This window comes from Pleurodeles waltl, chromosome 5 (assembly GCF_031143425.1).
Source record: "Pleurodeles waltl isolate 20211129_DDA chromosome 5, aPleWal1.hap1.20221129, whole genome shotgun sequence".
Lineage (NCBI taxonomy): Eukaryota > Metazoa > Chordata > Amphibia > Caudata > Salamandridae > Pleurodeles > Pleurodeles waltl.
In genome coordinates this window covers 1,368,038,080-1,368,063,470 of record NC_090444.1, presented here as the reverse complement: position 1 = coordinate 1,368,063,470, position 25,391 = coordinate 1,368,038,080, and the positions used below count along the sequence as shown (strand labels likewise).

Sequence of the window (25,391 nt, the reverse complement as noted above, 5' to 3'; positions counted from 1 at the left end):
AGTGATGGCACTAAAGCAGAGTCAGAGACATTAAGTGACCAGAAATAAAACCATTGGGAAAAATGGAGAAATACTAATATCATAAAGATGCGTCTAAAAGATGTCAACCGAAATTGCGTTTAGCTGAAATAATATAGTGTTCTGATGAAGGCTGGAAATTAATTGGCTGAATGTAAACTATAGATTCATAGTTCTTCACATCAACAACTGCATAAGGTTATGAGAGAAAAGTTGACAGATATATATGATTGATGTGGACGAGACATTAAAATAAGGAAATGTACCACACCCAATGATGCTACTGTCAGGCAGAGCGGAGTGAGGAGGAAAACATAGAGAACTTCCCTGAAGTCCATTGGCGGTCTTCTCCAACATCTGCACCTACAGAAAAAAAGAGAAAACAGACTTTTGTTTTAACACAAAGCAGTGGAAGAGGAAGTAGACATAGAAGACTGACAGCAGGAGACACATAAAGGTGGAAACAACAGCGATGGCGGGAGAGGAACGCGAGGGAGACAGATGTGAATACACCGAAGAAAACTCGACCACCACCCAGGAGGAAGGAGCTATGCGGAGAAGAGGTTCGGTGAGGCGGGAAGCTTCACATGCAGAGAGCTCAACTGGAGCGACGCGGAGCCTAGGGCGAGGGCTGGGAGAGATTGGAGCACTTAAAGAGGGTGCTGAGAGGATGAAACCTCATCTGAGATCCACGCCATCCAACTGGACAAAGTGACCTGCTAATAGACCTGCTGGCTTCACAAGACAGCCTGCCATGCTCCAGGATGAACATGGCTCGTCCAGGTGGGTGAACGAATGAATGAATCACTGGCAGGCAAAGGAGAATAAGAACAGTGTCTTAAGGGGTGTTCGGAGGTCAGAAAATTGCAAACAACGTTACTTGACTCAATAAAGTCCTTAGTAAGTTAACACAAACTCCTCTTCTCTGAGAGCTAAGTTTGTAGAAAAGCACAAGCCCACATTTTTTTTAATTTTATTTTTTATTTTCTCTTTGTTTCCCGATTTATTTGTTACTTGCTTTTTTTCCTCTCTAACATAGAGGGAAATGACACCTAAATATTAAGTCTCCAAAGAGAGAAAGAGACTGAATTGCTAAGGGGAAAAGGGTTATATAGAAAAGGAAAGAAGTTATAATTAAAAGGACAATAAATCCTAGAAGAAGACGAATAACGGCATGCAAGAGTTAGATAAAACGTATCAAAAGTAAGTTAAAGGATAAGTCGCAGAATTAAAGCAAGAGGCAAGAAAGAAATAGGACCCACAAGAAAATTAACAGGAATAAGACATAAAAAAACTTCCCTGTGGTTTTCTTATTCTGAGGTGCTGGGGGGGAGAGGAGCTGAATAGACCTATAGGGAAAGAGGGAAGAAGTTTAATTCCTCGGAACCAATAGTGAAGCGACTCTATCCCTGAGATAGCGGACTATGTACAAGTTAAAGATACCATCTTTACCGATGGACATTTAGGTTCCAATAAAATTGTACATAAACAACATTTGCGACCTCTGAAGTGAAATGTGTGGAGACTAATTTAATGCTAAGTGACACCTACATTCCAAGTTTTATATGTGTAGAGTATGAAAGGGTGTGTTTTCAGTTAGGTTTTTTGTATGATGCCTCCAGCGATTAAATAATAATTGGTGAATTGCGGATTAAAAATATTTATATGATGTTTTTCTAATAAAGATTGTTCGATTTGTGATTAAGAAGGACTGTTTTGGGTATTTTGTGAATTTATGACAATAGGTATGAATTATAAACTTTGATTGCATCGTGGAATGGCACAGCACACACATGCGCATTAGTGGGTCTGCTGGTCTTGATGCTGTGTGCCCCAGTGAACTGTACTGTGATGAATGGTGTTCAGAATAACAATAGACTGACAGTGCGTTACCAGTAATTACCATTGGCCGATTCACTACTTGCTTAATTCAAGCACTATCCATCACTTTTTTGTGCACTTTAATGTAGTGCCCCAAGTGTGTTTGGTATGACCACATCTTGATTCTGTGCTCACTGGAGCCAGTCTGTACAGACTGAAGAGCCTCAATCAGGGTGAAACCATTTTTGGGGTACTTGTGTTCCATTTCAGGGAGGACCTGGCCTGGCAGTGTGGGTTAGACTGTTCGTATTGAAGCAGTGTCAAGGCAGATTTGCATACATCCGGGTCCAAACTGAGGTGGCATGGTGGGCAAAATAATGATAAATTGGTATGCAGCCTTGAGTAATTACCAATAGCTGAGATAAATTGAAGTATTCAACCCACTATTAAGTTAAGTGGGTATGTACAGACGTGGGTCCCTTGCTCACTGTTTCTTAGGAGCCCGGCTGCTCCTGATTAACTAGCCCCAATCATGTGGAAACCATTCTTGGGTTGCTCATGTTTTGGGAGGACTGGCAGTTTGGGCTGGACTGCTTATTTGGGAGTATGTGCAAGACTAATTTGCATATGTCTGTGTCCAAACTGAGGTGGCATTGTGTGCAAAAGATTAATTGGGATACGACCTGAGTGATTACCAGTAGCCCAGATTCATCCTAGCCTTCCATCCATCACTTGTATATGCTTCACTGCACTGTGGTTACATCAAATGAAAGGTTATTAGAATCACACTTCATTTGGTTCCTATGAAATACCAGCTCTGAATGCATCTCCTTTTCACAGGTCTATGCAGCGTTTTTCACTATTTTATCAATAATGAACAATTTATATGTTGGGATCCAACTCTGTTGCTTTTCCACAAGTCCCGAAAACAGCGATCTGTAATGACTTTGTTTGAGTCAAGTCCGTCCTGGGCTTTGAAGTTCACATTTTTCAGTTTTCAGCTTCAGAGTCTTTTTAGTGGTAAACCGGTGCTAGGCTAATGTAGGAATTTGGTGAATAACACTCCTGCTCTTACTGATTTGTCACGAAGACCTCCTGACACCTGAATTGTTAAGTGAAGAATTTGGTTCAAGCTTGCTCACAGCGATTATGAGCCGCATTTCTTATTTAAACATGTATTTTATTTTGTATTTTTCAGATTGTGAATGAAGCAGCTAAATACAGATATCGCTCAGGGGACCTATTTAATTGTGGAGCGCTAACAATTCGAGCGCCTTGGGGCTGTGTGGGTCATGGTGCCTTATATCATTCCCAAAGTCCAGAAGCCTTTTTTGCTCACTGCCCAGGGATAAAGGTACTGTAATACACTGCATTTTCTAATTACCCATTTGTTGTGTTGCATGTATATAAATGGTATCGTTCGTCTTTACCTCTTTCAAACACTTCCCTATACACCCATCCATGCTAACTGCATTCTAACAGTCCCATGAACAACCAGAAGATCCATCCAGATCAGGCTCTTTGAGATTCCCGGGCGCCCTCTGCTGGAATGCAAGTTAGTTATCACCCTGCGAATCCCTCCTTGCCTGTGTGTAGGCTGGAATGTTTCTTCTGTTGTTGTTTTTCCCATTGCATCTCTATCGTTTTAACATTTCGGTAGGTTACCGCTTGGCTGCTACGGCCCTTATGTATCACAATGGAGCTACGGTATGTTTTGTGCTTCTGCTCGAAATGTTCACTCATCAAATAAATGTAATGCAAACGGTGAAAAACCAGTAAGACACAAATTCCCAAGGTGTGTGAGCCTCGACTTCAGTGAATAAGCATTGGTGAGCTAAAACCGTCAATCGGTACAAAAGTAGCGTCTGTTACATGTTAAATAAGGTATTGCTTTTTAGAAAAACCACAAAGATGGAGGGTGAAATTAAAATGTAATGCCAAATAAGAACATATTTTAAAACTGTAAAGAGAAAAGAGAATCATAACAAACGTGTTATGAATAATACGCCATTGACTCCTACTATAAACGTGTCCATATCCAAATCTTTTCAGGGAATTTGCAAAAGAGTGATATCCAATTCAAGTTACCCTCACACTTTTTGGATGAACTGAAGTTTATTATAAGTATTTACTTTGATGTGCAACCCACAGGCTAAAATCTAGCAAGCTTTTATGTGCCAACGAGAACCCACCCCCCCCCCCCAAAAAAAATCACACTTGCTTCATCCTTTTTAAATACTCCGTTATCTGCTCTTGTCTCTATGCAGGCCAAGTTGCTGCAATCCCTTCTCTCCAAATAGGTCTATCTATTGGACCTTTCTGTCAACGCGATCCATCATCCTTTTCCCATTTCATCTTATCCAGAATAGATTTAAAAAAAAAAAGTTTCTTTAAAAGGTTTTCACATTGTCTCACCACCACAAGCCAAGACTCTGCAGTCTCCTGAATTGTGGACACAAAGTTGTGTAACCTCATATTTTTTATGTATACTCCTTCCCCATCTGGAAACGTTTACCTTGCTCACATTAACTCAGAAGTTAGTTCTTTAGGAGTTTCTGTTATTTGCATTGCTGATGCATAGCCCTCCTCATATTCTTCTTCCCCGGTGTTACCCTGCACCGATGTCTGTTGCCTGGAGTGAACCTCACAACTTACATCGGAGACATAATCTATCTGATTAACTCCAGCCGCATCTTTTCTGGTGGCACGCAAATGTTTCTTCTTTCATCTCCCCCACAACAGATTGACTTTATGCTCAGTTATTAGATTGGTGGTATGCTAACTAATACTCGATTCCCAAATTAATACACAGTACTTTAAGCAGAGTTCTAAGACGGGAGAGATCTGTGCCTTCCCTTCATTGACTGTATCCAGAATCTTCTTCTTCCATCTCTTTTCCTTCTGACTCTATTCTCCCTGCTTTTCAGCAGTAAATAAATGCTGTTTAGTGCCCACCACTAATAATGGAATGACCTGTACCACACGAGCCCACATACAGATTTCCTGTGAAGAGCTGCTGCTCATAGTTTACTCATGTCGACAACACAAAAACCTTTTGTATCGTTCTGCCAAGTTTGTTACCGCCTTACATCAATCTTAAAGCATGCCCATTATTCATATTGACTGATTTAATGCCTACAAGTTATGCTTCTTTCTTGCCTCTTTGCAGTGACTCTCCGTGTATGGAATCTTCTTAAGTGATTCTACGCCCAAACATATGAATTATTAGCTATTCTCGTGATCCGACCACTGCACAAAATCTTCTAACTTGCTGGAACACAAAATCCAAAATAAGCCAAACTCATCATGTTTTGTTTCGCCTGCAAGCAGAATCAAGCCTTTGACACTTCACTCCTTCCTTTAACGGTGTCTACCCAAATCTGCTGAGGTATATGGTTAAATGACTACTCCTGGGCAAAGAAACTCTGTTAGAAATGGGATCTCTAGTTGGCAAAGGTATACGCCGTTTTTCCAAGTAGGGACCACAATCCTAGTCAGGGTAAATCACACACAATCCAAATTATCCTGTACCCACCCTCTGGTAGATTGGCACTAAGCAGTCAGGCTTAATTTAGAAGGCAATGCGTAAACTATTTGTGCAATAAACCATGCAACAACACAGTAAAAACATCACAAAAATACACCACACAGGTTTAAAAAATATAAGATATTTATCTGAGTAAATTAAGGTCAAAACAATCAAGATTTGATAAGCACCAGTTGAAATATCACTTTTGCAATGATAAGAGATTAAGGGGGTTATTACAACTTTGGAGGAGGTGTTAATCCGTCCCAAATGTGACGGATATATCACCAGCCGTATTACGGGTTCCATGGGATAAAATGGACTCGTAATACGGCTGGTGGCATATCCGTCACTTTTGGGACGGATTAACACCTCCTCCAAAGTTGTAATAACCCCCTAAGTCTTTAAATATCAAGAAATGTTTTTTTGTGTGCGCAAAGTACCTGGTATGCATCAAAATTGCACACACAAAGACCGCAGAGGAGGAGGTGTGTGGGAAAAGGAAGGTGGGCAGCGGATTTCCTGATGGGCACAGATGATGTGTGAGTTTGTCACACGACAGGCGCTGCGTCGCTTCCTCATGCAGGAAGTCGGGCTGCATCATTCCGGTTTGGTGCTGCTTCGATTGGTTTGGCTGTGCGTCAAAGTTCGTCGCAACGCAGGCGCTGCGTCGATTTCCACTCGGGGAGCCGGGCTGTGTTGCTCCGGTTTGGCGAGGCATCAATTCTTTCACCGCCGGGTAGGCTGTGCATCGATTCCGCCAGACTGTGCGTCGATTTTCCGTGAAGAGAAGAAGTCTTTTTGGCCCTGAGACTTCAGAAACAGGAGGCAAGCTCAATCCAAGCCATTGGAGAGCACTTCTCATCAGAGCCAGAGGCCAGCAAGGCAGCAGTCCTTCACAGCAAAGCAGTCCAGGTGAGTCCTTTGGGTAGCCAGGCAGCTCCTCTTGATGGGTTGCAGGGTCTGGTTCAGAGTGTCTGTCCCCGGAAGTGTCTCAGTTGGTGGGGTCAGGGACCCAGTTTATATACCCAAAAATGCCTTTCAAATGGGGGAGACTTCAAAGATTGTTTTGGAAGTGCACAAGGTCCCCTTTCAGTATAGGTCTGTCTGCCAGGGTCCCAGTAGGGGGTTTGGCAGTCCATTGTGTGAGGGCAGGCCACTAGCCTTTGAAATGTAAGTATCAGGCCCCCCCACCCTTTCAGCCCAGGAAGACTCATTCAGTATGCAGATGAGTGCAGGTGTGACTGAGTATCCTGTGTTTGTGGTTGGGTGAAATGCACAAGGGAACTGTCAACCAGTCTAACCCAGACGTGGATTGGAGACAGGCTGTAAGGCACAGATGGATTTTAAGTGCAGAGAAATGTTCTCTTTCTAAAAGTGGCATTTCTAAAATAGTAATATAAAATTGAACCTCACCAGTCAGCAGGATTTTCTATTACCATTCAGGTCATACTTTACGTGACCTCTTTACCCCTTTCTGATCAGAATCTACCACACAAACAGTATATGAGGGTAGCCCTAATGTTAGCCTATAAAAGGAGCAGGCCTCACAGTAGTGGAAAATGAATTTAGGAGTTTCCTTGTACCAACATGTTAGAAATGGGGTTTTTGGTTGGCAGTCAGGTTACCCCCTGTCCAAGCAGAAGCCCTCACTCTAGTCAGGGTAAGTCACACACAATCCAAGATTATCCTGTGCCCACCCTCTGGTAGCTTGGCACGAGCAGTCAGGCTTAACTTAGAAGGCAATGTTTAGAGTATTTGTGCAATAAATCATACAATACCACCATATAGCACCACAAAAATACACCACACAGTGTTTAGAAAAATATATAATATTTATCAGGATAATTGTAGGTCAAAAAGAATAAAGTTGCAATGCGAAATTGTAGAGATATCACTGAAAAGTGATATAAAGTGTCTTAAGTCTTTAGAATATAAACAAAGTCTCTTTCAAGCACAAGTACCTGGTTTAGAGTGGAAAAATCTCCTCAGAGGGCCACAAAAGAAGAGGTGCGTGGAAAAAGGGTGTGTGCGTCGATTTCTCCCCAGCACACCCGGACTTGCGTCGTTATTTTCCACGCGGGGAAGTCGTGCGTCATTTTCCGGCGCGCGGACAGTCTCTTTCTGTGGATCGCAGGGATTACCAGATGTCCCGGGTCTGTGCGTGGATTTTCCTGCTTGTTTTCCGGCTGCGCGTCGTTCTGCGGGGCTGCGCGTTGAAATTACGATCTCACGGCAGGCGTCGCGTCGATTTCTCCTCTAGAGGTCGGGCGGCGTTGTCCTTGCGAAGCCGTGCGTCGGATTTCCGGTCGTCCCCAGAGCGTCGCGTTGATCAGCGTCGGTGTGCGGCGTTTTTCTCGCCGCGGCACAAGCTGTGCGTCAAAATTTTCGGCGCACGGAGCGTCCAAGTGAAAAAGGGAAGTCTTTTTGGTTCTGAGACTTCAGGGAACAGGAGGCAAGCTCTATCCAAGCCCTTGGAGAGCACTTTCACAGCCAGACAAGAGTTCAGCAAGGCAGCAGGCCAACAGCAAGGCAGCAGTCCTTTGTAGAAAGCAGACAGGTGAGTCCTTTGAGCAGCCAGGCAGTTCTTCTTGGCAGGATGTAGTTTCTGGTTCAGGTTTCTTCTCCAGCAAGTGTCTGATGAGGTAGGGCAGAGGCCCTGTTTTATACCCAAATGTGCTTTTGAAGTGGGGGAGACTTCAAAGAGTGGCTAAGAAGTGCACCAGGTCCCCTTTCAGTTCAATCCTGTCTCCCAGAGTCCCAGTAGGGGGTGTGGCAGTCCTTTGTGTGAAAGCAGGCCCTCCACCCTCCCAGCCCAGGAAGACCCATTCAATATGCAGATGTATGCAAGTGAGGCTGAGTACCCTGTGTTTGGGGTGTGTCTGAGTGAATGCACAAGGAGCTGTCAACTAAGCCCAGACAGACGTGGATTGTAAGGCACAGAAAGATTTAAGTGCAGAGAAATGCTCACTTTCTAAAAGTGGCATTTCTAGAATAGTAATATTAAATCAGACTTCACCAGTCAGCAGGATTTTGTATTACCATTCTGGCCATACTAAATATGACCTTCCTGCTCCTTTCAGATCAGCAGCTGACACTTCAATAGTGTATGAGGGCAGCCTCAATGTTAGCCTATGAAGGGAGCAGGCCTCACAGTAGTGTAAAAACGAATTTAAGAGCTTTACACTACCAGGACATATAACTACACAGGTACATGTCCTGCCTTTTACCTACACAGCACCCTGCTCTAGGGGTTACCTAGGGCACACATTAAGGGTGACTTATATGTAGAAAAAGGGGAGTTCTAGGCTTGGCAAGTACTTTTAAATGCCAAGTCGAGGTGGCAGTGAAACTGCACACACAGGCCTTGCAATGGCAAGCCTGAGACAAGGTTAAGGGGGCTACTTAAGTGGGTGGCACAACCAGTGCTGCAGGTCCACTAGTAGCATTTAATCTACAGGCCCTAGGCACATGTAGTCCACATTACTAGGGACTTATAAGTAGATTAAATAGCCCAATCAGGTATGATCCAGAGTTACCATGTTTAAAGGGAGAGAGCATATGTACTTTAACACTGGTTAGCAGTGGTAAAGTGCGCAGAGTCTAAAAACCAGCAAAAATGAGGTCAGAAAAAGGAAAGGAGGAAGGCAAAAAGTTTGGGGATGACCCTGTCAAAAAGCCAGGTCCAACACAACACATATAAAACACACAGAGATATGACCTGCCTTTTACCTACAGAGCACCCTGCCCTATGGGTTACCTAGGGCCTATCTTAGGGGTGACTTATATGTTGAAAAAAGGGAAGTTTATGGCTTGGCAAGTACATTTAAATGCTACTTTGAGGTGGCAGTGGCACAGTGAAACTGCACACACAGGCCTTGCTATGGCAGGCCTGAGACATGGTTAAGGGGCTACCTCTGAGGGGCGGGGGGGGAGGTACAAGCAGTGCGCAGGTCCACTAGTAGCATTTAATCTAAAGGCCCTGCGCACATGTAGTGCACTTTACTAGGGACCTACAAGTAGATCAAAAATGCCAATTGGTTATGAATCAATGTTACCATGTTTTAAGGGGGAGAGCATCTGCACTTTAGCACTGGTTAGCAGAGCCCTAAATCCAGCAAGAACAATGTCAGAAAAGTGGAGGGAGGCAAGCAAAAAGTTGTGGGGTGACCACCCTAAGGCTGTCAGGTCAAACAAACTGACATTCTCACAAGGTCATAGATCATTTCTAAATCTTCATCTGGCTGATCAGCCTGCTTTAAAAAAAGTTTTCCTTTGCGCCATAAAAGCATTCTTCCAAAATCACACTGCACAAACTGAATACTAATTTAAGGAACTCTCTCACATCTCCTTGAAATACCTTCTTAATAGCTTCATCAGTGAGACCCATTGATTTGCATTGATGTGTATTGTGGCATGCGTACTGCCGTCAGATGGATGCTTTCCACCTGTACCAAATTTTACATTATCTACAGTATGAGTGAAACCTGCCATCTTTGCTAATGATTGGCATTAAGTCCTCAAAGTAAATCTCCCAAGCCATGGAAACCCCTACATCAGCTGTGAACAACATGGGTGCATATCAAGTTGCTTTGTGTAGCTCACAAATCCATTTGTAGCTGAGCACCTCTCTACGTTTCCAAAATCTGACTGATTACCAAGCCAACCAGATATCTAAAAACTGACTATCATCCATCCAGCCTATTGGTTTGGCATGCAGTCCCCTCATGTTCTGGTTCCTTGCTCTGAAAATCTCATGTGTTGTCCCTTGGTTTCTGGTCCGATTGCCTGGAAATCTTATGATTCATTTGGAAGTGACTCAAAGACAACTTCAACTTCCTCGTTTTCAAGGATTGCCCCTATTCACCACTGCCACTCAGTGATGATGTTGCATGAAGTGTTTAATACATGGATCGTCTTTGTGCGACTGTCGGCACCCTCCTTGTTTGTGATACTAAGCACTAATCTTACGTAATGTTTTGAGGTAGCATCAGTACTGCATTTCTGCTGAATTTCCTAAGTAACTACTTTCATCTGCCTATGCGAGCATTTCCTTTTGAATTACTCTAAGCACTGTGATTTTTTGCCTTTTTAACTGGTCAGAAGAACAAATGTATTCCACGGACACCAGAGATGAATGTACACCAAGTCTGATCAGTTATATTCATGTTTTATGATTCTTCAATATGCTGGGACCAGTCCCTCTTTAAAGACCTCCTGCACTACAAATAATTAGCACTCTCCGTGTTTTAAATAATCGTCGTGCCAAATAATGAGTATGTGTTTTTTTTATTTAATGCAGGTTGTCATCCCAAGAAGCCCAGTCCAAGCAAAGGGACTCCTCATGTCCTGCATAGAGGACAAAGACCCGTGCATATTTTTTGAGCCTAAAATACTCTACAGGGCTGCAGGTAAGGATCTGTTAAATTAATACAACGGCTTTATTTAACTATCTTGAACATGGTTTGACGTTGTCTAGTCTGGAAGAAACCTGTTAAAATTAGAATGTGGCCCGACTATTTGTTTTCGCTCAGTTTTCACTTACAAAGGAGAATAAACCAATGAGAATGGACATTCTTAATTGAACCCCGTTATCGTGGTGGAGACTGAGAAATGTATGGTTCTTGAAACATAATTATAGTTTGTATTCCCTGATAAAAGTATTAGATGTGAAGCATTCTTTGCACAGTTAATCCTTTCACTTCTTAGATTGATGTCTACCAGACAGCACAGCTGTCTATTCGCAAAGATAGCTTGAGGACATGCTAAAAGCTCTGCACCTAGGATTACATTTCTCCCATTGCACACCATTGGATATTTTTTGTCACTCATAATTCCTTTCTTTTTAGTCACTGGCTGTGTCTGTTTTAGCCCGTCCAGCATGTCTTTGTCCCGTTACCACCTCATTGATTGGCTTCTTTGTTTCTTCCACAAACGCTTGCTTTTGAGGAACGTTTTCTTTTCTGTTTTTTTTTTTTCCTGCAGCACTTCTTAGACTGCATGTGTTTTAGAGTTACCTCAAATGCTTTTCTCCCCCTCCGTGCTACTCACTCTCTCTTGTCCTGGAAATTTCTCCCTGCTATGCTTTTGTTAGTCTGTGTGCTCGTCACCCCTGCTCCATTTTGCTCTTCCTCTGAATTACAATTTTCTTAACTAAATTACAGTTTTGTAGTGTCATGGGCGCACACGCTTTCCAGATGCAGCGCAAGTGTTCATACACACACTGCGATTACAAGTGTCTACAAAGCTTTTATGATTTCCACTAGATGCACAGAAATTCCAGTATCTACACTAAAGAAGTCTGTTTCCACGGCAGATGGCGAAGGAGGCTAATAACATAACACCAGGCACAAGGTAACTTGACTTGCGGCCAACATCCCCATCCACCCCGTAGGCACCCACTGTGCATTACTAAAAGGGGAGGGAAGGTCGCCCGGACCACCTCCCTGGGCTGATTTTGGCCCTAGGGACCCCATCCCCTTGGACCTGGCCAATTTGTCAGACAGGAGGGGGAGCCACGAGGCCCTTCCTCCCTGGGACACATCCCCTGCGGCCCGGACAATTTGTGACAATAATTTAGTTATACCCTGACTCCTAGGACTGGTGGTGGGGACCGCCAGGGGCCAAAAACTGTTTTCTTTCAATTTTGCCGTAAAATTACGCTTGTTGTGTATATGCACATCACTAGTAACTTGCCATCAAATTACCTAGAAACACATTAGTTTGTCAACCACATATGTGCCTAGGATAAATGATTCACAGTCGCATCCACTTAAATGTAAATATTTTTAATTGGGTCGCTGTGCCCCATCATGTGTTCCAAAGATGAAGACATCACAGGATGCAAGACTGAAGCTACATCAACTGACTCATGCCAGAACAGCTTGTCAGACCTGCAGGCTGCACCACTCAGGCTGGATTTCCAGAGCTTGGAGTAGTTCAAGAGAGGCTTCGGGTGCATCTCTTATCCCACAGGCTGCATAAGCACCGTGCAGAGTACAGGGTACAAGGGCACACAGGCTGGGCACCTTCTTTGACTCTGGTTCTGTGCCTGGCCTCTGTTAGTGAAAGGAGGCTAGCCGGGGCTCCACACTCTTTGCAATGATCCTGTCTATGGAGAACGCAAAGGTTTTGGGGGTGCCAGTGCATGAGGTCCTGACGTCATGCTTGGGATAGGAGGGAACCAGGATGGGTTCCGGGGACGCCAAGCTTGCCGTTGTCGCGAAGACTTGTTCCTTGGTCACTGTGATGTAGTCGGCATTCCAAGAAAGCCGTTGCACGCACCACTTCACCTAGGACGCAGCCTTCGCTGTGCCCCCATTTACATTCAAATGAACACATCCAGGAACATTGCCACCCGGGAGACCTGATTAGTGCTCATTAAGTGGCGCACACAAAGTAGCAGACATGCTAGACCTTGTCAGGGAGTACCCAGTGATCTGCACCCACTATCCAGCTCCTCATAAGGGAAGCATAACCGGGGCGCTCGGAAGTGCCTGGTCCCACCAGAGCTGAGGAGATGTGCTCAGGGGAGGCTACCTGGCTGCACTTTCACTCTGTGATTGCCAGCATCTTCATCACCGCCACACCGCCGGCTTGTACCCGAAGTTAATGTCATGTGGAATCACTGCAGGGAGAGTGTGGCAAGGGAGGGCCACTGTGCAGCAGCTCAGGTTAATAGCAGCACACACGGCTGTCACTAGCCACACTGAACAACTAGTCAACAAGCTGAGCAGGTGGCGTTCTCTCTACAAAGACAACATACAGACATAGCTGCACACCTGTGAGCCTCTAATATAATGTACATTTGGCCTGCCCTGGGGAGATCACGGTCCCCAGGGCCAAGAAAAATACTTTTTGGCCCTGGCGGGTGGGTGGTGGGGTCCTGGGGGACCACACGACTAAGCCTTGGGGGTCAGGGTATTCCTGCTCAGCCCCTTCTGTTTTTTTCAACTTTTTTTTTTTGGGGGGGGACTCTGCTGAGTTAGAGTCCCAAATGGCTGCCAACACTTCCTGGTTGAATTGTTGGCAACCAATAAGATCTCAGCATGAGATCTGTCAGATCAGCGTCTCTAGATATACAATTTTGTTTTTTCTTTAATTACTCAAACCTCTGAATGGATTCACACCAAATCACAAAACAAGCTCTTTCTGGACCAATAGCTAGCTTTCTGCCAAATTTGGTGTAATTCCATCCAGTGGTTCGGGCTGCAGTTGTGTCTAAAATACCTCTGCAAACTTGCATGGGGAAAACGCATTTGGGACACCTACCCCCGTTTCCTGGCCCCGCTTGACTTATCACCCCGAAACCTTCAAGACAGCAGCTGAAGTGAATAACGTACTAATTTTGAAAATTACTTGAAGATTCGTCAAACGTCTATTTTTTTTTAACTTTGTTTCCTGCTTCTGTCCAGGGAAGCTTCCCTTTTCATTTGGAGAACATTCTGCCTGGCTCCCAGCCGCCCTCAAGTGTGCCTGCCTGTGGGGCTTGTAATTGCTTATAAACTAGGCACCCAGCTCTGCAATCCTTAGAAGACAGTGCCCACTTCTTCTCCACACTGGGATCCCACTCGCAGCTCCATCAGTGCACCTCACTTCGCACACTTTAAGCGCTCAGCCGTGCCTGTGCCAGAACCCCGCACACGCTGTCTGCCAGAGCACCTCAGTTCCTACAATCAGTAACACACTGCTGTTCCACTACTGGGACCTCGGGCGCAGCTCCATCAGTGAACCTCAGTTTACACACTCCAAGCCCCTCAGCTGTACCAGGGCCAGAATCCCACACACGTTGTCTGCCAGAGCACCTCAGTTCCTGCAGTCAGTACACACTGCTGTTCCAGTATTGGGACCTCAGGTGCACCTCTAATAGTGCACCTGAGTTCTACCCCGGCGAGGTCACTTCCTATCCCGTACTGGGACACCACTCACATACAGTTCCATTACAACAGCTCATTTCTAATATTCAGTCTCACTGCCAAGGCAATAGTGGACCCAAAAGAGCAAAACATAGCTCAGGCAGTGCACCTCAAGTCTAACATCGAGTACCACTGTTGATGGGAACCACCACAGCTCTGCCAGAATCCATCAATTCTAACATTCAGTGCGCATTTGTCCTCAGTACTAAGGCTCACACACACCTTTCAGGACTCATCATTTCTGTTGTTCAGAGGCAATGTCACACCCATTCAGCAACACTGGCAGACCAATACTAGGTTCCATACATTGCTCCATTAAAATACCTCGCTTCTGACCTTGTGTGCCTGGAATGACCTGTCGTTCCGTTTCTCACTCCTGACCCGCTGCCTTTCTGTTATTCCAACACTGGGTCGGGACACAGCTCTATCTATACCCCCAGTCCTGGTCTGAAGAGCTCCAATATTGCTGTATTGGGGTTCACATACAACTCTGCTGATGCACCTCCCGCAGTTATACAGCGCTCCCTGCTGTTCCAAACTCTGACTTCTTCTTGAGGACATGGGGGAGCCAATCAAATCTATTCTTAGCTGCCATCTTTATTTGGGAGGGTCTGTTTCACCTATCCCACTCTATTCTTTCCCTTACTCTGTTTACTCTCAGTGTTTTCTTTCTTCCCCACTTGTCTCTTTCCAGGTCTTAAAATCCACACATTAACAGTTTTGCTCTTTCTTTCGACTGTTTATTTCTACTCCTCTTTTTATTTCCCTCTTACTCTTGCTACCTCCTCTATCAAACCCACAAAAACTTGGTTATGTCTTTCCTTGTTTCGTTCCTCTCTTTTTTTTTTTCATCAGGCGTTCATTCTTTCACGGTTTTTTCTCTTCCCTTCATTCTTCTTTTTGTCTTTTTTATTTGCTCTTTCCATTGTCTTGGTACGCCTCCTTTCACTTCTCTTTTTGATCTTTCTCCCTTCTTTTCTCTGGTATTTTTCTTATCTTTATCTGTCAATTCACGTTTTACTATAAATCTCTCTTTTTCCCGTCTGTATGTGGTAACCACAAGTTACTTGTGGGGACCCGCAGTGCCAAAGTGGTTTTCCCATTCTGTGTCTGTTTGAAATGTGTCAATACATACACGCCCTGGTCCTTTTGCTGCTTGTTTCTCTCACCAGCTCTTTTGTCTCTAATGTTCATTCTATATTTTCACACGTCTTTTATTATTTTTTCCTGTTTATCTTTCCTTCACTAGCTTCCTTCCTTTTTTCTTTTGTCACACACGTTTGCTCTGTTGCTTCTTAGTAGTGTTTTCATTTTCTCTTCTTTCTTATTTCTTTGCGACCCTTTCTCTTTCTTCATTTTGCCTGTTGTATTCCTTTTGCTTCTCTTCTTCTGCTCCGTCTGCTTTCTCTCCTGAGGCTTAGTTAGCAATGGAGCAACAGGTGCAGTGGCACCAGGGCACAGAGACGTACAGACATCACTGAACTCTAATTACTGCTGTAGTTCCCTACTGAATTCCAGACAACCGTTTTCCTTTCTTACTCCAGGGCCCATGACACCGTTACTACACCACTTGTCCTCTCCATCTTTACTCCTGACTCCATCTTTCCTTTCACCCTCCAATCCATCCCAAAAGATATTTTTGTTACAGCGTTTTAGCCATTACACTCTAATGCTAACAGTTTATTTCAGATAAAGGTTTATTTGATAATTGTATATTTTTAAGTCAGAGGAAGAAGGTAAATGGAAGTGCTTTAGATATATGCAGGGCCACTTGAATTATATGGCAGGAAAAGACAAAATTATGAGGCAGGGTTGATCAATTTATGTGGCGAGAAGTCCAGTTATGAATTCGCAATGCCAATAGCTCTAACTCAAGAAAATGTGAGACCTATTGCATTGCAAATGCTTGTTCTATAATGGAATTCCCAACAATGTACATATAGTTTTCAGCCTCTCACGTCAGCTTGGTTGGTGACAGCCAGGAAGGTATGTTTAGAGTGAAAAGGAAAAATACCACAACTGCAAATAAAATTCCTGAGCCTGTGTTTACCAGAGAGCTAAATAAAGTTTCACTGGGGTTGCATAAAACTAAAGGCTGGCTGTGAAACTGCCATCATTTACTGAAAACAAAGCTCTCACTTTAGTCACCGTGTAATGATAAAAGGCAAAATAAGCCCTCCGAGATTCAAACCTATGGCTGCAGGTGAAACACAGATATCTGTAGAATGCGCTAAACTTATAGAGCTATCAGACCAAGGACAGACAAGGCCAATTTTGCAGTTTAATAATGAAGCGTAGTTTAACAATTCCCTTAGCAGCCCATGTGGAGCCTAGCCGCTAAGATCCTTCTTAGCAACACAACACATCCTTTATGCTTCGTGTAGGGTTACTGACTTCTTTCCCAATTGTTACAGGCACTGCTTCAGTCCTTGTTGTTTGTCCAAAAGCCCAGTACATTCTAGGTGTTGTAGCCTGGTGTTTTGAACTAATTACACAAACACGCCAGATTTGAAGTTCATGACTGATCACCATAGCTTGCTGAAAGGGGAACCGATTTCCACTGACTTGGACAGTGGTAATTCTTGTTGTTTTCAGTACTCGTCAATGGCAGAACCTATTCTTTCAAGAACGTACAACTCTCTCATCCTCTTGTTCAGAGCCTGACCAAAGGGAAGCTGAGGTGGTTGGCCTTCCGCCCCACACAAAAAGGAGAGACTTGTCAGCTCTGGTTGAGAACTGCGAGCCTATGGCTTTAATTTCAGTGCTGAGGAAAAATATCAGATTCATTGTAGCCAAGCTACTGACCACCTTTCAAGAAGAATCAGGGTTGTTTGATCCTTGGCAGGATTGTAAAATCTCTCCTTTTTTGCCCCTGGGTAAGATTAAAGTGAGTGTAAATGAAGGGGACACAGCAGGTGTGATCTTGCGGGATCTGTTCACCACATTAGAGTAGGTGTACCATACTACTCTAAAACTCCAGGTCAGAGAATGTGTTCATGTAGCACCGTTGGCTTCAGCAATGCCTTTTAGCCATGCTGTACGGCGTCAGCAAGATGCTGTACGGAATGGTGAAAAACGTAAAAATAAATAAATAAAATAAAGTCAATGTGCATCCTCATCATTCTGTAGGCGTGCACATGCTCTACCATGCTTGTGTGCCAACAAAATGAAGTGGATTCTGCTTTTTTATTAAACTACTTGAGATAGTAGAAGTAATGCAAAAACGCCTTTAAGGTGGATGGGCTAGCAAAAATGTGGTGCCTGGTCGTCAAAAAAAATAAAATAAATTGAAACAAAGACCAAGGGTGCAGTAAGGGCAGGAATGGAGAGCGGGCGGATGGGAGCAGGCATCAACAGCAAGCAGGTCGGTGAGAATCTACTGCAATGGGGAGGAGCAGGCAGGTGGGAGAGAGAAGCAGCACGCCAGGGTGAAATGAAAAAGCAGCACGGGAGGAATCGCTTGAGGGAAGTTCAACACGGGGAATACGGGAGAAGCACACTGGTTACAGAGAGCAACAGCGAGCTATGGGGAGGGGGGAAGAGAAGTACACGGGGGAGGCAGCTAGAGAATGGTTGGGAGTGACCAGCAACAGCAAGCAGGTCGGTGGGAGTTTGCTGCAATGGGGAGCTGGCAGGTGGGAGAGGGAAGCAGGACTCGAGGGAGAAATGAGAAAGTAACACAGAAGGAAGCACACGAGAGCAGCGCAACACAGAGAATGGGCGAAGCACATAGAGAAAGAGCAACATGCAGCGTTGTGGTGGGAAGAAGATAAGTAAATGGGGAAAACAGCTAGAAAATGCATTTACTCCTATAGGGTGCTTACCCAAAAGGAAAACAGTAGTGCTTGAAACTTAAGTAGCGGAAGGACACAAGTAATGAGGCAATGCTCTAGAGTGAGGGACAAACACAAGAAGAGGAAAAAAAGCACACACAACTGACTGAATTAATGAATGAAAAGCTATCAAATGAGTGACAGTTAAGTCAACCAGTGGTAAGCCATGGGTGGCTCTAAGCCCACTGTAAGTGGCAGTAGGTCTTTTCACAACCAGAGAGTTTGTGTCTGGTCAGCGAGACCTAAACATTACATGGCGGGGTTATATTGTATTCCAATTAAATCTGTCTACCGTTAATAAAAACGTATTAATTTGAATTAAGATAATTACGGATTTGTAAAGATCGAGTTACAGACTTACATAAACGATATTGGAAATTATATCTAATTCACCTTCACTCAGCCCCATAAACAAAGTCTGAAATTTCAGAAAGGTTGTTTGACTTCTGAAGTGCGACTCTAGAAACAGAAGGATAGTATGCCCCCAACTTGCAATACTTTCTGAATGCTTGTTGTAGGGTAACAAACCAAGAGATGTTTCTACAATATGTCCGTCGAAGAAGTTAACATTTGGCAGTGCGAAACGTTATGTGGTACCATTCAAAGTAATTGTGCCCAAATCTCGGAGTTACACAAAATGCAAATCATGTAAATCGGGTTAATAATTACACACCAAGTTACAGTATACTCGTTTTCGGACCCGGAACGCTACTAGTGGGCCTGCTGCACTGATTGCGCCACCCACATGAGTAACCCTGTAAACAAGGCTCAGACCTAACACTGCAGTGTCTGTGTGTGCAGTTTTAAACTGCCATTTTGACCTGGCAAGTGCACCCACTTGCCAGGCCCTTTTACTACATGTATGCCACTCTAAAGTAGGCCAAGGCAGCCCCATGGGCAGGGTGCAGTCTATTTAAAAGGTAGGTGTGGTGTGGTTTACATGTCCTGATAATGAAATACTGCTATATTTGTTTTTCATTATTGCAGGGTCTATCGCTTTTCCCATTGAAAGCAGATAGAGAAATGGAGTTTTGGGGTCTCTGAGCTCACGATTTACAAATAAACTTTTGGTGAAGTTGATTTTAAATTGTGAACTTGAAAATGCCAATTTTAGAAAGTGTGCATTTTCTGGCTTAACCATTCTGTGCCCCTGCCTCTCTGCTGAATATACGTCTGGGTGAGACTGACAGTTGAGCTGTTTGTGTAGTCACTCTAGACAGTCACACAAAGGGAGCTGAGGTGTGCCCTGCATTCCTGATGGGTCTTCTTTGTGCTAGAGTGGTGGGAGGAGCTGGGACTTGCACCTGAATAGGGCTGTGCCTGTCCTCACACAAAGAAAACCCCCTGCCTCCCCATCCCCCGAGAGTGTGTCTGGGGCCAGGTCAGGGAAAGGCACGGTCTTGTGCACAGCCAAGACTTCTTTTTGGAGTTTGTCTACTTCTAAGACAGAAATTGGTGTAAATGCTGGACCTCTGTACCCACAAAGTTAGAATCCTTCTGGACTGAGGACATCCAGGAAGAAGAGGTGGATGCTGTAGGAGGGGCTGCCACTCTGCCTGCTGCTTTGTAGCTCTGGCCTGCTACTTGCTGTTGCTGTCCTGTAAGTGAAAGTACTGGACTTTGCTTTCTACATCCTACTTTTCGAGGTTCTTCAATGGCTTGAACTGAGCTTGCCACCTGTTAAGAAGTCTTGGGGGGCCATCAAAGACTTAATCTGCAAGGGCCTGGACTCTCTTGCTGAGAGTCCTGACTTGCCATTTGTTGACCAATCCAGTTCCTCTGCCCTTGGAAGTGAGCTCTAGTGCAACCAAGAAGAAACTGAGCACATCGACTCCAGCGCGACTTTGGAACTAGCACCGCTGTCCGACTCCGCACCACTGCCTGCACCAGAGCTGTGGTCCTTGCTGAGTGCAAAGACCGTGACCTACATAACAGGCCTGACGCCGCTACAGCATCTCCAAAGTCCCGCCACGGTGTGAGTCCCGAGTGCTCTGTCCCTGATGTTGGGACATGAGTCTCTGCTGCATGCCCTGTGGCCCCGTGGTGTGATCGCGACACTGCAAAGTCGATGCTTCACATCTTGATCTTGGCCAGCTGGATTCATCGACCCCTGCCTTGACGTAACAAACCAACTCCTCACCACCGACGCTACATCACCTCCCCTTCAACTGTAAGGAACAGACACCTCACCTCCCCTGCCTAGCAGTAAGGAACCAACACCTCACCTCCCCATTAGCAATAAGGAACCAATGCTGCACCGGTCGCAGCGACACCTCACCCGACTGTGCGTCGTCTTTGTTTCCTCATTGTTTTCCAAGGTACTGTACCTGGGGGCGTACGACTCCTTGACCGGCCTCCCCTCCCTCACATTGGACTGTTGAGAATGACTGTGTCAAGACGCCGTGATAGCCCCAGTTGAAACTGTTTTGTTTCTAAGCACTATACTAAGATTTAATCTATGAAAATGTGTATCTTTACTTGTGTATGTTGAGTTTTTGTCGTTTTGTTTTTGTTTTATTCAGATAAAAATTGTGTATTTTTCTACACTGGTTTGGAGTACTTTTGTGGTGTTTTCACTGTGTTACTGTGTGTGTGTGTGTGTGTGTGTGTGTGTCTATATACTTATACTTTACGTATTGCCTCTGAGATAAGTCTGACTGCTCGTGCCAAGATAGCAAGGGGATGAGCAGGGGTTATCCTAGCTGTGTGGCTCCCTTGCCTTGACTAGAGTGAGGGTCTCTACTTGGACAGGGTACAAACCACTGCCAACTAGATACCCCATTTCTAACAGTGGCATTTTTTAAATTGTGGTCAGAAAGCCTGACTTCACCACTAAATAGGGCTTTTCACCCCAATGTCAGAGACAGCAAACATGAATTGAGTATATTTTCCCATTTGGAAATTACACTTATAAAATGTAATAAGGCAACTCCAATGTTATCCTGTGAGTCTTGCAGTAGTCAAAAACAAATTGAAGAGTTTTTCACAACCAGTACATGCAAAACTTTAAAGTACATGTTCACCTTTTTAAATACATGGCGCCCTGCTCTTGAGGCTCTCCAGAGCCTACCTTGGTGGCGACATATATATTAAAAAGGAAGGTTCAGGCCTAACAAAAGGTATACTTTACCAGGTCGACATGGCTGTTTAAAACTGTACACGCAGGCTGCAATGGCAGGCCTGAGAGATGTTTAAAGGGCTACTTAAGTGGGTGGCATAATCAGTGCTGCCGGCCCACTAATAGCATTACATTTACAGGCCCTGGGTACATGTATCACTTTACTAGGGACTTATAAGTAAATTAAATATAGCAATTGAGTATAAGCCAATCAAACATGTTTTGGGGAGAGAGTGAAAGCACTTTAGTACTAGTTAGCAGTGATAAAGTGCCCTGTGTCATAATACCAACAAAAATAGGTTCAGCAAAATGGAGGAGGAGAGGCAAAATGTTTGAGGGAGGACCACCCTAAGGCTGACAGGCTAACAGGATATTACACACATCTGCTTATTTACTTAACTGATTGTCCCAGCCCTTCTTTACCAAACACTACTCACACCCTCAACAGCTAGGAGAAAGAACAAAAAAGTAATTTCTCTGTCAAGCCGTTCTCCTGGCCACCGTCTTGGTAGCCCTAAGAGCCCTTGCTGGATGCAGGGGTTGGGGTTTGAGGAGATAAAGCAATAGGAAATGGACATGCAGGTGGTTGGTTTTCACCAACCAAAGGGTGGTCAAACTGTTAAAAAAAAAAAAAAAAGGAGGATGTTGAGGGTGGTGGTTCTTTCTCTTGTGCCTGCAAGCAGCTGTTTTATTAGCACCTCTGGATGCCGTGTGCAGTATCTGTGCTCACCCAGTGCTGGGTCTGCTCATATATTCTACTGAAGCCACCCTGTGCCTCTTTTAATCGATTTACAGCCACTTCCCGCCCTTTCAACTCACTCTTGCAGCTTTCTGGTTTCTCTCTTTATGGCGCTTTCTCATTTTTCTCTTCGTCCGTCTTAACCATGTGTCTTTTGCTCGCAGTATCTGCTTGAGGCAGAAAAATAAGTGCCATTCCTCAAAAATAATTGCTGGTGCGCGGCACCGGAAATCACTGGTTCACATTGAGCACTGACAGGCCCATGAAACGAGTTAATAGTTCTCTTGCAGTAGCGAGATGCTTCTGTTGTTGCAAATCTCTTATTTGTGGCAGTTGGGGGTGCAATATGAAACCTTGAGCTGCATGTTCAATGAGCAGTCTGGACTGAATGTCCACTTAGAGGCTCTGTACACTGAGCATGACCTGTGAAGAGGTGCATGTGAGGGATCAGGGTTTGTTTGCAAGGTAACTCAGAGGAATTGAGGAATTGCTGTAATTGAGATGTCCTGGCAACCTCGGCTTTAGTGTGCCTTCGTTGCTTTTAGTGACAGTAATTGGAAGGATGTTGCACATCAAGCGAAGCTACCCTGAATCTACAGAGGACCAGTGCCAAAAGCCTTAAATGCTGGTTTGCCCATGCATCCTGTGTTGACGATTAGTCCTCCCTTGCAGCAGATGGAGCAGACGGTAAGAAGTGAACGGTACAGTAATGACAGAATGCAAGCGCTAAGTTTGTGATAAAACAGAGTGACAATTTGGCTGCTGATCCTCCGCTCTCAGAGCACAGCACTGCCGTCTGCTCACAGCAGCCTTAGTGTGCCTTGAGCCCATTCATGCTGTTTTCACGTGCTGACTGGCTGAATGAAAGAGATCCGACAGGCTTGGAGGTGAGTGGCTGAGGGGTCGCTGGGTCTCTCCCACCACAGTCGTTATACCCTTTCCGCAGACTGATACCTTACACCCATAGCTGTCACGCTCATAATTACTTGATTCTGCTTTATAAATGTTTAGAAGCAATGAATTGAGGATTTATCAGTCACATTGTCAGCTTTAATGAGCTCGTGTTAATTGGTACTTATTAAAGATATGAATTAGTATATTTACTCTACGTTTTGTGGAGGGGGTGGGGCAGGACAGGCATTCACATTTCCACTATATTATCAAAGGAGTTGGCCAGTGGCCATTTTTGATGCAGATTGACATGCGATTGGACACTAATGGCTAAGTTGAAAAGTTATAGCGGTTTGGTTTGTGACTAAAAACACAAGAAGAAAAGACGCTTCTCTGATTCTAGCAGATCCCTGACAACCGCCTTACCAGCACTCATTTTCTCAGTTCCATTCACAGTCAAGTAAGCTCCATCCTGGTCACTATAAAAACTCAAGACCAATGTGTCCACGTCACAATAGCATACATAAGAGTATTTTAGGCAAGTTGTTGTGCAAAATAATACTTGAAAGACATTGTTACCAGTTCACTGTATAAGTTAAAAAAAATAAAAAAAAAAGGTTATTAAAATAAGTCATAAAAATCTATATTCGTGCACACTGCAGTTTTATGTTGAGGTTCCATACAATTGTTGTTTTTTTATATGTATAAAAGCTTCAGATTTTTCACAAAAAAAAAAGAAAAAAAAAATACAATTGTTGTGGTAGTCAGTCATTTAATTTTCTTCAGAATCTTAAACAAAGGCTCCTCCTAGTGAGAACTGTGGATGGTCACGTTGGAATGCGGCTAGAGCCCCGATCTTGGTGGGTTGGTACTGTCACTTCCAATTTGTGGTGTCAGAGGGTTATGCCGCGTTTGAACAAGGTCAGAAGTTGTGCATTTGCTTTTCTTTCCATGAAATGTATGGTATCCCTTGCATGAATGCAGCCAAGACTGGGAGTCCACTAATGTGAAAATTTGAGCACAGTTCTTTTGGGTAGGCCTTGGACCTCCTCCATCTAGTTCCCTGAAATAAGGAATCTAGGAACTCTGAAGTCACACTGGTTCCCTATGCCAACACAGTGCCAAAGTATGCTCATCTGCAACTCTTTCTATTTTGAACAATCGTCACACTACTCCACACAAATTGCTGAGTCAAAAAGAGCTTTGGTCGTGTTATGCCCCAATTTCTATAATTTCGCTGGTCTCCCCAAGAAGTTCATTGCGATTCTACAGAGTAGGTAGCCAGAATGTGCTTAACCCTCTGTGGCAGGACTGCATGACGTCCACCCTTAAAGCACTGTATTTTTTCAGTAGCGGCTAGGATAACATTTAAAGTTCTATGATTGCTCACAATGCATACTGGCCCAGAATGCTTGTACAAGCTACCACCTCAGTGTGCCGCCAACCAGAAACCTTTGTTCAGTGTCTTCCTGTCTGATAAACCAACAACCTTTGAACAGGTTTGACATCTGACGCGGATACATTGGTGTACAAGGCCTTAGACTGTGGATCACCTTTTTACCCCAACTTAATATCAGAACCAAATCACAAGCAGTTCAGGATACGTTTGAAAAGCAAGCCGCTTAGACTCTTTCAAATGAACTACGGACATACTGAGTCACAACTGAAGACAGGGAGATATTACTCGCCCTTTCACATTCTACTCTGCCTATCAGTCCCCTTACTAAGCTTTCTTTTTGTCTTCAGCATTATTGCTTTGAAATAACCACAGCACGCGGCAAAACCTCTAAATAACAAATTACAATCCACCCAATCGGGGATGATCCAAGAGACTGGCTTCTTTGCTTTGCACAATACCCCAGTAAAGAAGCAAATCTCCATATGCCATTATTGATTTACTTAACAGCCAAAGGCTGTGGTGTGGGCTGAGCCAAAATGTGAATGATACTTCTAATAAGCATGACTAATGAGGGCTTACCCATTGTCACTGTATATTATTATTATATAAGGGTATCATAAAGTCTGGTAGACCCCTTAAGCCGTTTTGGCTACACCTAAAAAGGAGAAAAAGGGCGTAGACCTGCTGTTGTAATCATCAAGTTTTTACTATACTACTAAAGCCCTAGTGCAGTCAAGCGCAGTTGCAAGACCTGTATTTAAATCAGAAGCGCCTTAAACTCTTTCCTAAGAGGAAGGAATTGCTTAGTCATTTGTAGATTCAGGTCAGTTGTTCCACATGATGCTTGCCTGAGCTGGAACCACCCGTCCTCCAGCATGTATGTGATTGACATCGATGGAAGTGGGGGCAGAGAGTAAGAGGGAGAGCAAAATGGTGGTAATGGGGTTTTGTCATTTGCTTAGCACTAGATTTTATGGTTTTAATTACATGTTCTTTATGGATCAAATCTGTTTATTGTTTTAAGCACTTAAACATACAGAAACGAAATACAAAATACAGCACATCGCAGTACAGTAGATGGTATGTATCTCCGCAGCAAAAGCTCCAAGTCTACAGACAAGTCTCTCTAGA

At 44.2% G+C, this 25,391-nt stretch overlaps 1 protein-coding gene across 1 annotated transcript in view; it reads left to right on the top strand.

The window, feature by feature from the left end:
• Window positions 1–25,391, top strand: part of BCKDHB (branched chain keto acid dehydrogenase E1 subunit beta) — an 880,450-nt gene that overhangs the window by 206,078 nt on the left and 648,981 nt on the right. The window contains exons 5-6 of the mRNA XM_069235622.1: window positions 3,038–3,193; window positions 10,668–10,776. Of these exons, the coding sequence (XP_069091723.1) occupies window positions 3,038–3,193; window positions 10,668–10,776 (265 nt within the window). The remainder of the gene's footprint in view (window positions 1–3,037; window positions 3,194–10,667; window positions 10,777–25,391) is intronic.